Source organism: Atractosteus spatula, chromosome 7 (genome assembly GCF_055471065.1).
Source record: "Atractosteus spatula isolate fAtrSpa1 chromosome 7, fAtrSpa1.hap1, whole genome shotgun sequence".
Classification (NCBI taxonomy): Eukaryota; Metazoa; Chordata; class Actinopteri; order Semionotiformes; family Lepisosteidae; genus Atractosteus; species Atractosteus spatula.
This window is the reverse complement of record NC_142712.1, coordinates 28,783,042-28,796,626: the sequence shown is the minus strand read 5'-3', so window position 1 is coordinate 28,796,626 and position 13,585 is coordinate 28,783,042. Positions and strand designations below refer to the sequence as shown.

At 37.8% G+C, this 13,585-nt stretch overlaps 1 protein-coding gene across 1 annotated transcript in view; it reads left to right on the top strand.

Annotated features, from left to right (window-relative positions):
• pkp1a (plakophilin 1a) overlaps positions 1-4,004 on the top strand; it is a 52,351-nt gene extending 48,347 nt beyond the window's left edge. The window contains exons 13-14 of the mRNA XM_088921594.1: positions 302-409; positions 1,846-4,004. Of these exons, the coding sequence (XP_088777720.1) occupies positions 302-376 (75 nt within the window). The 3' untranslated portion in view covers positions 377-409; positions 1,846-4,004. The remainder of the gene's footprint in view (positions 1-301; positions 410-1,845) is intronic.
• The last annotated feature ends 9,581 nt before the right edge of the window (positions 4,005-13,585 follow it).

Sequence of the window (13,585 nt, the reverse complement as noted above, 5' to 3'; positions counted from 1 at the left end):
AAACATCATGCTATTATGTCAGTATTATGTCAATAAAAGGCATTCCAGGGTGAAATCAGCTTTAAGGAATTTTTCAAGGTTAATCATTAAACTGTTCAGATTCCTGGTAAGATGTGAGCTTTAGTATGAATTTTGAAGCAAGCAAATGCATGAACTTTAAATGACTGTTGATATGTAACAATAACCAAATGATAGGTGCCCAGAAACTATAATTTCATGCTTTAAGTTGTTTTTTCCATAAGATGTGTTCCATAATCACACCTCAAAATTCTAATCAAGTATTGTTTTTTATGCTTTTCAGAAAGGGCTGAGTAAGAACTTCTTTATAAATGAAATCACCACATCTGCCCACAAGTCTGCTCAGGGTCTCCTGTGAAACAGTGGCTGAGGGAGTGGTTAAGCCTAGAGGGTAATTCACCTTTAAATCTCTTTAAGCATCGTGGGGTATCTTAATGTCTGCCTTTATATAGCTGAATTATAGCTCCATCTATTAATCCTGTACACAAGAAGAAGTCTCTACAAAGTCTCTATTGTCCTTTTCTTAGTCATCATTAATCTATGCCAGTCTCAAAAAATGAGTACAGTGCAGTATTCTCTTTGTAGTATTTCCCAGCTTCATTGCCCTTTGCTGCTTCCCATTGTTGTTGTGTTAACTGTGTGAAAGGGAGAGATTTTATATATTTTCAGTTTAGAGTAAAGCACTAGTAAGCAGCATTATCAGCTGAAGGCACATTTGCATTCCTAATAATTAACAATGAGGACCAATGATAAGCATCCAGGTAGAATATGGATTTGTTGACCATGAATCAAGTGGAAAAGTAGAGATACTGTATCTTACCCAAATTTATATTTAAGATACGACTGGGTGCTGGGACTTGGTTAGTCCAAGGCAAATGAGTTTAATTATTTTGTTAGAAAGCCAATCTATGAAGAACTTGAACAATATCAGAAAAATCCTAAAAAAATAAAAATAAGCCATTTAATGATTTTGTGGTTTGTGATTGTGATTTGTGGAATAAGATCAGAAGATCTGGTATATTTGCAGAAAGTTATTAGTAAACCAATAAATTGTTTCATCAGGCTACATGTATTGTATAATATTTACAAATTGTCCTACTTATAAAAGTGAAGGTTATTTGAAGCATAATTCCTATATATATCTACTTAGAACAATGAATGTGACAAATAAAATATAATAACTATATCAATGCATTCATTAAATAAATAATTTTCTTTACTTACAAATAATTGAAAAAGAAGAAAGTCTTGAATGTTACACTAATAACATTGACTAACATAAATATTTCATGTGTCCAATATCTTTTATGTAACTTGCATAGACAAAAACATAAATTAATAATGAAAGTGACTGTGTTGGCATTAAAGTTTGTTTGCTAAATTCGAAGTGTCTGGTGCCCACAAGTATTTTGAATTACAATGTTAGGCTTCACCAACTAAATGTAATTAAATGTAATGGAGATGCTGTGCCATATTGTAATGCCAAATACAACTACCACCTTTAGGTTTATGCATAGAAAATATTTTTAAAAACCAGCTGGGCATCTGTTATTTTTGTTGATTCAAAAATATCCTGGTGCTGGTGGACAAATGATTGCAATATTGGATTGAAATGTTGTTTTTTTCCCACTACTTTCTTACTAAGGATAAACCGCTAAAAATCATAGACACTATGTTACACTTACAAAATCTAGCTTCACAATGTAAAAACTAGTTACAGTTGATAGCGATTACAGATTGAGTTATTTAGGCTACAATGTTATGTATGATGCCATTCATTTCAAGGAATGTAGGATGTTTTTATATAACAATTATTTTCTTTTTCAGATGGTTTAAGCACATTTGAAACATGGAAACTTGAAGATGAAAATCCAGGAGAGAAAGTTGGTTCTGGTCTTGTAGTGTTACAGATGAATGTATTACTTTTACATTTGAGAGGTATTGGTATTTTTTCAGCATCTTTTTTTTGTCAACAGATTTTTTTAATCAAACACAAATTTCTTTTTACTGTTACATTGGAATTCAGGGACAACACAGGGCTCTTGATGATAAAGATTAATAAGTCTAGACTGCGACTGAAAGAGCTGTGGTAACCACAGATCAGAAGTGTAGATCTGTCAGTCACAAGCTAGCTGTTCTACAGTATATATGGTCATACATGATTTATAGATGATTAACGAAGAATATTAGGTTGGCAACTTGTCTTCATTGTCCTTTCAAGGTTATGACAAAACAAATGCTGAGTTTATACGCATCCTGAGCTCATAAAGAAACATTTTTGCTAGGGTTGAATAATACCTTAATATCACAGGTCACCTTTATGGGAACACGATAAATAATTTAAGAAAAAAACATTGTGTGACAAGTTGAATTTATAGGAAATTGGCAGCTATTCAGTAAAGATTAAAATTAAAATGTTGTGGCTGGGAAGCCTGACAGGGAATTTTTGCATACATAACTTTATTTTCCTTGCAGGCCATAATCTCTTTTATCAAGGGCAAAATGGCTAGAGGGGCATATGATGTGTTAAGTTGCTCAGTGTGAACCTGAATTTCATGTGCTATCACACCTAGTATAGCACTTCAGATTCTAAATGCTTTTTTAATGTTGATACAATGTGTGTGGCTATAGTAAAAAAGATCGCAGCTTTCCCCAAAAAATCCAAATATGCAGACAGGCAATGGGACTGTTTAAAATATTTTCAGGAGTTTTGGCTCAAAGAGTGCAATCTATGCACTAGATTTTTGTTTCAAAGTTTTGTGCTTAACTTTTGCTTGACTCTAAAGGGATGTCGTTTACTTGTGGACAGTTAATAAATGTTAATTAAAGTAACGTTTTTTATGGTTTGAAGGCCAGCAAATAAGGACATAAGCATTTTGTCTTAGAACTCTTACCAAGATGCTACTAAGAAAAAAATGGTACTTTCTCTCTCCTGTTCTGTATAATAATTTAGTTATTTTATTTTTGTACAGATACTATGGACTCTATTCCTCGTCATGTTTACTGGTTGTCCTAGAATGTTTAACGTAATTTCTTGCACTACTAACAATTGGTAATATTTCGAATTTGATACAACAACAAAAATTGTGCAGATGATTGATTGTTAATGGGCAATTTAGCAATGAACAATGTAGTCAGTCAAGAAGGAAAGTTTTATTTAACTGTCATCCTATGGTATACTGATGGAGTCTATTAAGTAAATTAAACACATTTCTAAATGAATAGACGCAAGTTGGTCGAAATTTTTTAAAAATAATAAGCAGTTTAGGTTTGGGTTTGGAAAATTGTGTAAGTTGTGCAAAACCAAACAGCAGATATTTTAAATGTTTATTTAGGTTTGGAGAAAAGGAATTTTTCAAAATGTTCTTATTGTTTTTATGTTTCATGTTAAATGTATCTGGCCCAGTTTAGACTTGACAGCACAAAGCTATTAAATCCTACAATTGTGTTAACATTTGTTGACAGTATATTGCTGTAGTTCAGGTTTATTAAGTTCACATTTAAAACAACTAAAAGCTTTTTGTAAGTTGTACTGTGTATTGATATGTATTTCAATTCATTTAAACGTTTTATTCATGGTCAGACATCTCTGTTTAGGAGTTAATGCTTAGCATTTTAATTTACAACACCATACTTACAATGGTCACAAACCATAATACCCCATTACGGATTTCATAAAAAGTATACTTATAAATATCTATATATGCATTGCAACATAGGAAACTAAATTGCTATCAAAGGGGCAAGAGTGAGAGGGTTGTTTTTGTATATTTTATTAACTAATTTTACACAGAGAAGAATGTTTTTTGGAAAGAGGTGGTGGAAATGAGGGGTAGGGCTATGATACCTTTATTTCTGGAACTACAAACTGGTTGTATTTTGATTATCTGCAAGGCTTCATGAAACCTGCACATCTTTTCTGCATGACATTGCTTTGTAGTAAAATTGTCTATATTGAAATAAAATCAATAAAAATATTTAAAAAACATTTTGAGGTTGTTTTTTCACAAACTTACCATGTTCAAGTTTATTGTCATTATACTCATATACAGGTATATGAGTATAATGAAATGCTACTTAGCTAGCTCTCAGATGATAAGTAGTACAAAAAAACAACAATAGAATTGTATAAGAAAAGAAAGCCAGAGACAACAGGCAGTGTGCAAAACAACAACAGGCAGTCTGCAAAACAACATCAGATGTGCAAAATCATACATCAACAGAATGAAATAAAGGATAGAGAATTATGGGGAGTGAGCTTCTTGACATGTGAGGTAGAGGTAGATTTCAATGTGTGTTTGAGTTTTTGATAAGAGAGAAGGCACTGTGAGGTTGAGATCGTAGGTGAGAGAGGCTGGGAGGTTAATAGTTTGATAGTGCAGGGGTAAAAACTGTCTCTGAGTCTGGTAGTCCGGGCCCGAATGCTCCAGTACCATTTTCCAGATGGTAGAGGGTCATACAGTCTGTAGCTGGGGTGTGTGGGGTCTTTGATGATGCTTAGAGCTTTCCTCAAGCACCGTCTGTCGTAAATGTCCTATATGGATGGGAGGGCAACCCCAGTGATGGACTGGGCAGTTTTCACCACCCGCTGTAGGGCTTTGTGGTCAGCAATACTGCAGTTGCCATACCACACTGTGATGCAACCTGTCAGTGTGCTTTCTGAAGTGCATCTGTAAAAGTTAGTGAGGATCTGGGGACATATCTTAGCCTTCTTCAACCGTCTTAGGAAGTACAGGCGCTGTTGCGCTTTCTTTATCAGACAGGTGACGTTGAGAGACCATGTGAGGTCCTCTGTGATATGGACGCCAAGGAATTTGAAGTTACTGAACCTTTCCACTTCAGTCCTGTTGATGTGGATAGGGGCATGTCCGTTTTGCAGTTTTCTGAAATCAACATCACATCACCAAAATCATGTTGTTCACTTAGAAATTCAATATGATCAAATTCAATGTTGCCCCTGCCCAGACACAGTGGATGAGTTGTACAGTGTTATGGTAGAAGGCAAGAATGACCTTCTGTAGCATTCCCTGTCGCACTGTAGTTGGATCAACCTATTGCTGAACGTGCTCTCTTCATTCTCAAAAGCATGTCATAGAGGGGATGGGAGACGTTGTCCATGATGGCTATTAATTTGGACACCATTCTCCTCTCAACCACTACCTCCAAGGGGTCCAGATCAGACCCAATGACAGAACATGCTCTTTTGATGAGCTTGTTCAGCCTATTAGCATCCCCTGCTCTAATCCCAGAGCCCCAGCACAGCACCGTGTAGAAAATGGCACTCACTACAACCAACTGATAGAACATATGGAGCATCTTACCACACACGTTGAAGGACCTGAGCCTCCTCAAGAAGTAAAGTCAGTACAGACCCTTCATGTAGATGGCTTAAGTGTTCTTAGACCATTCCAGTCTATCGTCAGTATGTACACTCAGGTATTTGTATGAGTCCACGCCACTCCCATGGATGCAGACTATGGATGCAGTAGGTTGCACCCTCTTCCTCCTGAAATCTATCACCAGCTCCTTCATCTTTGCCACATTCAACAGACCATCTCCTCACAGTCCTCATGGTCACAGGTTGGTGCAGGACAATAGGCTTGTATAGTGGTATAAGCAGGACAAGGTTGTGATCTGATCTGCCAAGGGGTGGAAGGGCAGTGGAGCTACAGTATATGCATCCTTAGCATTGACATATACATTGATAAGTCCAGTGTTTTATTTTCTCTGGTTGGGCACTTAATAAACTGGTGGAAAATAGGCAAAGGGGTGGAAATAGAAACATGATTAAAATCCCCTGAAATAGCCATGAAAGTGCTAAGGTGTTGTGTTTGTAGCCTGGCTGCGACTGTGTGTATGACGTCACACGCTGCCTCTGTGTTTGCCATAGGCAGAATGTAAGCAATAACAAACAATAGGAACTCTAGTTTGTAAAGTACAGTTGTTTCAAAATTATTACTCAATGAAATGCTGATAGAATATATTGTAATGGAACAAGTAATAGGTTTATTCCATGCTGAAAAAAAAGAAGAAAGAAAACACGTTTCGGTTGTGGAGCCTTCTTCAGGTGTGAGAGAGACAAGGCAGTAGGCAAAGGTAATGTAGCGGGAGAACAAAGACTGGGAGGGAGGAGGAGTGAGAGGCGGGAGCAGGGGACAGAAAGAGAGGCCAATCAAGAGGTGTGAAGTCAGAATACCTGTAGAGAGGTGTTAGATGAAACTTCCAATGAATGGAGAAAATTTAAAAGAAGAGTAGTCTGTCATTAAGAGAAGGGGGAATGTGTGATCCTAGCTGCAGAATAATTTTGGTTTTGGTAGTCTTTCTGATGTATGAGTTCGGAAAACCGTCTTTGAGAACACAGATGGAGAGATTAGAGGGGTCGTGGCCGTCAGAGGTGAAATGAAAACAATGGGCTTGGAGAGATCTTTAATCTTCACAGCCCTGACATGTTCTCTGAAGCAGTCTCCGAGTCTCCTTCCTGTTTCTCCAATGTAGATGGCTGGGCATTTACTGCAGTAAATAAGGTTGCAGGAGCTACAAGATGCCATCTGGGTGATCCGGAATTGTCCTGAGGGGCCTTGAATGAGTGTGGTGCTGGATGTGTACTTGCAGGTGATACAGCGAGATCTGTTACAAGAGAAAGTGCCTGGTGTGGATGGTTGTTGAGGGCGGTCAAGGGAGCTGTGAACAAGGAGGTTACGCAGATTAGGTGGTTGATGGTCCGAGGGGTGTTTTTGGCTCAGGCAAGGGCCCTTTCAATCACACTGCTGGGGTATCCTCTGTTAATGAAAAAGGAGTACATTTTGAGGGCTTGGTTCTCGAAGTCGATGTCGTCACTGCATAATCGTTGTAGCCTAAGGAACTGTGAAAAAGGGAGAGAGTTTTTAGTGTGTTTGGGGTGAAATGAGCTATACAGGAGATAGCTGTGTGAATCCGTGGGTTTGTAATAAACTGAAGTGGAGAATCGGGGGTAGTTGATGGAGAAGTTGATGTCTAGAAATGGAAGAGTAGTGGAAGATATGTTAACCGTATATTTGAGGGACGGGTGGAAGTTGGTGAAATGGTGCAGGAAGCACTCAAGCTGATATATTGTAATTATCTTAATATTTTTTATTTCCTACATATTTTGCCTTTGAACAGTTTAGGTGATAATAATGGTGCCTGGATAACATATCTTTAAGGACAGTAAATTTTATTAGACAAAAGTAAAATTAGTCCTTGTGCTATATAAAGGAGAGGAGGCAATTCAGATCATTGCACCTGTTTATTTGTTAGATCTTACAAGAGTGGAAATTGTGTACCTGTTTTTGACAGATCTTTTGGTATCGGTTTCAGCAACATGACTAAGCTATTTAAAATTCCTTTAAAAACCTATTCCACCTATTTACTTCCTCTTAATTCCATTTTTTTTAATATAGGACATTTTCATTCTATATTTTGAGAGGTGTTTCCTTTCCTTTATCCAAATTTTAAAAAGCACAAAGTCTTGATTAGGAGTAAATACATTTCTGCAGTATTCTGTTGTATTGCAAAATATAGAAATATCCCTTGCAAGACACTCAGGAAGTTTACTGGAGAAGTAACTTTGGAGCTTTTGATTTTGAATGGCAAAAAAGACTTGGATGCCAATATGCTAGAATTTTTTCATCTTTATTCCTTTTTCAGTAAGAGATCAATGCAAAATTAGCATTTACAAATATATGAGATACATTATCCTGCGGGACTAGCACTGATAATTTGAAGACAATTTTAAAAATAATGGAAAAAGCAACATAGCATGTGCTTTCTTGCCTTAATTATCACATGAGTTAATTTAATTAAAACTTTCAGGAATAATTTATTTGTTTTTGTTAACATAATAAACAGAAGGTAATACAATCAATGATTTCTTTACATACTTCATGCTCCCTTAACATCTGCAATGAAGAAAAAACTCCCGTGACATTTAAAAAAAGCCAATTTCAGGTTCAAGATAGCAATCTAGAAAGTACATATACAGGTTACACATAGTCTACAGATAGATGTTTGAAGGCAACACGTCCAGTGGAAAATCAATAGAAACCAGCAAGAATGTTTCAAGCACAATGTTGCAGCCAACTTTTCACCGAATTATTTTACATCAATAGAGGAATGACCACACCCAAGAATTAAATGTATTGGAAAAACATTAATTGAGCGTTTAGTCATTGTACATTTGTCTTATCCCACTTAGCTGTCAGGCTGCTTCCTGGCCATAGGACGAGGAGAACTTATCTAAGAACCCATAGGTTTACTTCTTTAGTGTTAAAGGTACAGTACATTGATCTTTACTGAGTTGCAACAACATGCTTTAGCAGAAGTACTACACAATCACAAGGGCTCAGATCATCTTTGGAAGCCTTCTCATTTAGTGACAGGTTTAATCCTGAAGAATACTTATAAAATCTTATGCAACACTTTTACAAATGTAAATATCCTCATTATATTTTTATTTCTTTCATCCAGCAGTACATAACCAAATATTAGCATATTATTTTAAACAACATTTATCTGTTATGAATGTATAAGTAAAACATATAGAAACTGTTGTAAAGGTACATCCTGATCTACAGTGCTTGTTTTAATTTTCAAGTCAGTAGAATGTTTTGCACTACTGAAATAAAGCTACAGTAAGCAACTTATTTATTGTTCATGAGGAACCAGGTGTGTCTACAAGAGCTTCAGCCATGTCAGTGCTTGTTGCGGTCTGTGTCTTTCTCAAACTTTTAGACACCTGAAACAACGCAAAGTCAGTTGTTTCCCAGGTTGCGTGTTGGAGCAATGCTTTGGATTCTCTGCCAAAAGTAATATAGTTTGATTAGTATGCACATTTCCATAGTGTTGTTTCTGTTAATTATTTTCCTGGCATCTTAAACACACAATTATGCTGATTCTTTTTTTTAACTGAGCTACTGACAAAGGCTTTTGGACATAACTGTTTGTGTGTGGCATTGAAAAACCTTTTGCTTTTGAATTATGGTTTGTGAGTTCATAAAGAGTTTAAACTCCAGCGTGCTAAACTAGAGACGTGTGATTTTATTTCATGAAATGCTACCACTGATCAATTAATTAGTCTTTATTTCTGCACATGAGAACACAGTGAAAGTTTAACAGATTTTGCTGCAAGTTTAAAGTATTTCTTTCCTTGCTGAAGGCATATTTTGACAGAGCAGAATAATTGTACCTCGATGTACATAATGAAAGTGCTTAGCGCTGTGTTTAATAATCAGTATAAATATTGTTCTCTTACTAGCAACTGATTTAAGGTTGTTGTTTTTAAATAAGATTTTTTATTGCAGCCAATACATTCTGCTACAAATTTGCTGTTAAAACCTAGCAATTAAAAAAATAAACTTAGGATCACTCATTTTGTGTAATTATGAGCTCCTTTCACTACTCTTACATGCAACAACTATCTACAACATAGAGTCAGAGCACCTAAATAGTCCCAACACACCTTTTTTTAAGTGAAGGCATGACAGCTGTCAGAATCTGCTGCACAGGTTTAACAGGTTGAAGATCTGCTCTGCATAAACCAATTCAACCCTCTCCCAATGTTGTCTTCTCTTTTATGGAAGGCCAGAACCCATTGCAAGAGGAGTGGTAAGCTGTCCATGCTCCCTCTAGCAACTGGGAGGACTGCACCACTTCAGGAAGAGTACTGTCACTCTAACACATACTGCTTTAAGAGATAAGTGCTTTTCCCAAATATCTGCGGGACATGAACACCATATACTTGAGCTGCAAAAAAACCCCAGAAATCAAGCCATCATAATCAATATGGAGAAAGTTAGAGTATGCATTTTTATATCTTTCAGTAACATTCACAATATACAAGGACAATTTGTTTCTGTGTGGTTATATACATACTATAAATTCATGTTATATAATGTGGTTACCTAGAAGATGCAAAGCTTTTATTTAATACAACTTTTATGTATAAAAATGTACAGTATTTATTCACAAAGATTCTTTTTTCTTTGAATGTTAGGCATGGAACAGAAAACATATTTTTATATCTGGGAATGTTCCCTTGTCAAGATACTACACCACTACCATATTCAAACAACATTTATTTCACCTGATTGAAAACTACTAAACCCGCAATGAAAAGTGCAGTTCAGACAGTTTAACTGTGGTCAACCTTGAGTAATCAGCCAAAGTCCCTGCTCCCACTTTATTTAGCTAGATTGGACACGAGATACAAAAACCACAGTTCATGAGACACTGGCTGTATGGAGCACAGAAAAAATAAATAAAAAGAATTTGCAGATTTTATTCTGTAATATAATAACATCATAACAAGCATGAATGCTGAATGCCTTCATTACATTTATGTGACTTGCATAAACTGAGAGTTCTAAATCAGCTAAACTCATTGGAATGGCTTATTCTGTACAATAATTATGCAATGTTTTTTCATGGGAAAATTTGAAACATGTAATAGGTAGTACATGGAATCTCAGTATTTCAGTAATCTCAGTATTTACAGTTTAGTAAGAAAAATATTTTCTATGTAAATAATAATTACAAATCAAATTATGTTAAGGTATTCTAAATCCACACATCCGTTATGAGGAAGCTGGTTATTCCTGGTAAAGACTGTGGTACTCCAGAGCCTGTGCAAGGAGGAACTATACCTGTCAGGCCTGACATCCCTCCCTAGAGGGCGCTCAACTGCACCCATTATTGTCCTTGTGATTGTTAAGCTCCCCAGGTGTACCCTCTTACCTTTATTATTTAAAGACTAGCTCCTCAAGTCCTCGGGGCTCATCATTAGGGTAAAGATGTCGCGAAGCCCGCCTGGCACCAGGAAACCCTACGTCCGTCTCCTGAGGGCATAGGCCTCATCCCCGACACCTCCCACTTCCTGAGCCCGGGGTCTGGAGGATCTTGCCCCGTCACCCTTGGACCTCCATGTTTTGCCTGTCCATGTGTTCCCCTTTCCCGGGGATTTTAACCTTGTCGCGTCCCATGATGGATTATTGTTGATGGACTCCCGGACTGTGCCCTGACCTGCCTTTGGACCCGTCCAAATCCCTGCGATTTGAATGCCGTTCTGTCTTCCCTGTTCACTGTCTCACGGATTGCCACTATTATTTTGTGCACTATTAAACCCCTGTGTGTTCCCTTTTACCACGCCTCCTGTTTTCTCCAGCTCTTACCGCATTGCATAGGGTCTTCTACAAGATCTGACACAGATATCAGTCCGTGTTCGTGACAATACCTTGGCCATATCATTTGTATTTTTTCTTTCAGGTTTCCTGATGTCAGCAAGGCTTCTGGAAAAATCTGAACAACTGCAGCAGATTTGTTCCCCTTCTTCCCTCTCTCTTACTAATCTCACCTGCTCTGTTCTCCTTCTACCCCCATTTTCTCTCCATTTCTGATCTAGTGTTCAATACACCACACCTACAGTATGGCTTCAACCTATATCTATTGTTTAATCTCTTCCCTTCTCTATCCTTCATTTCACTGTTGTTTCAAGTGCACCTGCTTGATGACCTCCACTCCACTCTGAGGGTGTGAGCACATTGTGTCTTTCTGCAATGGATCCAGGCTTCCTCCTTCACACCCCTCTGTCCCTATTGCTAAACTAGCAGCTGCAGCAATTGGTTCCCGCCACCATTTACCCCTCCTTTTTGTTGATCGGTATCCAACTGGTTGGTGACTGCCCATGACTTTTCCTTCTCTCAAATCTTCCATCTGCATACATAGCTGATAATCATTCTCTTTCTAAAGTTCAGCTCAGAGTACTGGACGCTCTTATCCATTACATCAAGAAAATGTCAGCAAACAGCACCTCCATTTTCTGCTGCTCACCAGATTGAGTCCCAATCCCAAGGTAGCCAGTGCAGATACTGTACCAGCTAACTATTAGTTCGCCCTGGTTTATACCTCATGAGTGAGTGGGGATGTGACAGCACTTTCTCTGAGCAGCCAGGTGAGTTAAAGCCAAAGTACTAACCACACTATCTTTACATGCGTTGACTTTGTCATTATTAGAATTTGACTGAACGGACAATTTTGTCACGTAGCAGTTCTTTCCGGGCCCTATGCAGACGACACGATCCGGTTGGTGAAGACACAGTAGGAATAAAATCATGCAGGAGAAGGGATGGAGACGGGGGGCATGTCCAAGGAGTGCAGGTGTCCAGGGGAAGTGAGTCCGAGCGAACAATCGAAATAGGAAATCCAAACGGGTAATCAGGAACAAAACGGGTAATCAGGAGGCAAAAGTCCATGGCCAGGCGATCCATCTGGGGGGATAGGGAACAGGAACCGGGTCAGAACCGGTGAGGGGAATCAGGAACAGAAAGTTAAAAGCATAACGGAGACAGACGCAGCAGGAACCGGGCTCTCACAAAACGCGATTCAATGAGGAACCTCGGGTGAGGTCTACATCTGGCTTTTAAGGTGGAACTAAAGAGGGTCTGGAATAAGGAACAGGTGTGGGGAATGAGGTGGAACGAGGAAGGGCTGGAGCGCCCTTAAGAGGAGGAGTAGCGATCGTGACAAATTTAGTAACCTGATTGGTTGGTCTGTTTGGATGATTGACCATACTCTGTGACTTTTTATCCTGATGTCCCCCTGCTAGACTTGCAGGCACCAGTACTGGACATCCATTTAGGGCGTATTGACACAGGATCTGGACTGCCCTGGTAAGGATTCTTATCCAAAAGACAAACTCATCACCCTTACTTGCCCAAACATAAAGACCACTAGGTCAACCTGTGACAGTTACAGTACATTCTTACATTACATTCTAGCTACATTCTTGTGTCAGGCAACAGGCTGGTTGGTTAAGGCACACAAAGAGTATTAGAAATATTTTATAACACTTATTTTGAAATATTTGGCTTTATCCCTATACCATTATGAAAATTATAACTCTCTTTTGAATGGAGTTTTATAGTGCATTTTTGGTTATGTTAATTGTTGTCTCTAACTTGCCCTTGTGTGCTTATGTGTAGATGTGCATCACCCTTCGTTAGACTTGCGTCCCATCCTGAGTGTAATACTGTGTTGCACCTTAAGCTACTGGGAAAGCCACAACTTTTACTAGAGTTTCTATTAATGAAGGATTTCAGATACTGTAGAAAACATTGTTTCCAATACATTGAAAAGAAATTGTGCATCAGAAAATTTTGTATTAACCTTTTAACTAAATAAAGTTTTTTTTTTTATTCAGGAGTTAATTTGTATTTTATATTCTTGATGTAATGGAGTAAATCCTAAGCATTTTTTTCTACTGTGAAAATCAGTGTTCCTCATGTAAATTGTGTTTGCCACCACGGTTATGCAATTAATTACTGTTTGGCATTCAGTGTAAGGATTCACAAAATCACAAAAGACGTACTTGTACCATGTCCATTCTCATACTTCCCATGAGCAGAGAGAGAAAGCAAGAAATTCTGCATTGTCTTTTTCACGTTGGTGTAACAATGTGATTTCAGGAGATATTTTAACAGTAATGATCTTCACTTATTCTAGGACTTGAAATTGCAATGCAGATGGTTGGGTCTTGACCCAAGGATCAAAACAAAGG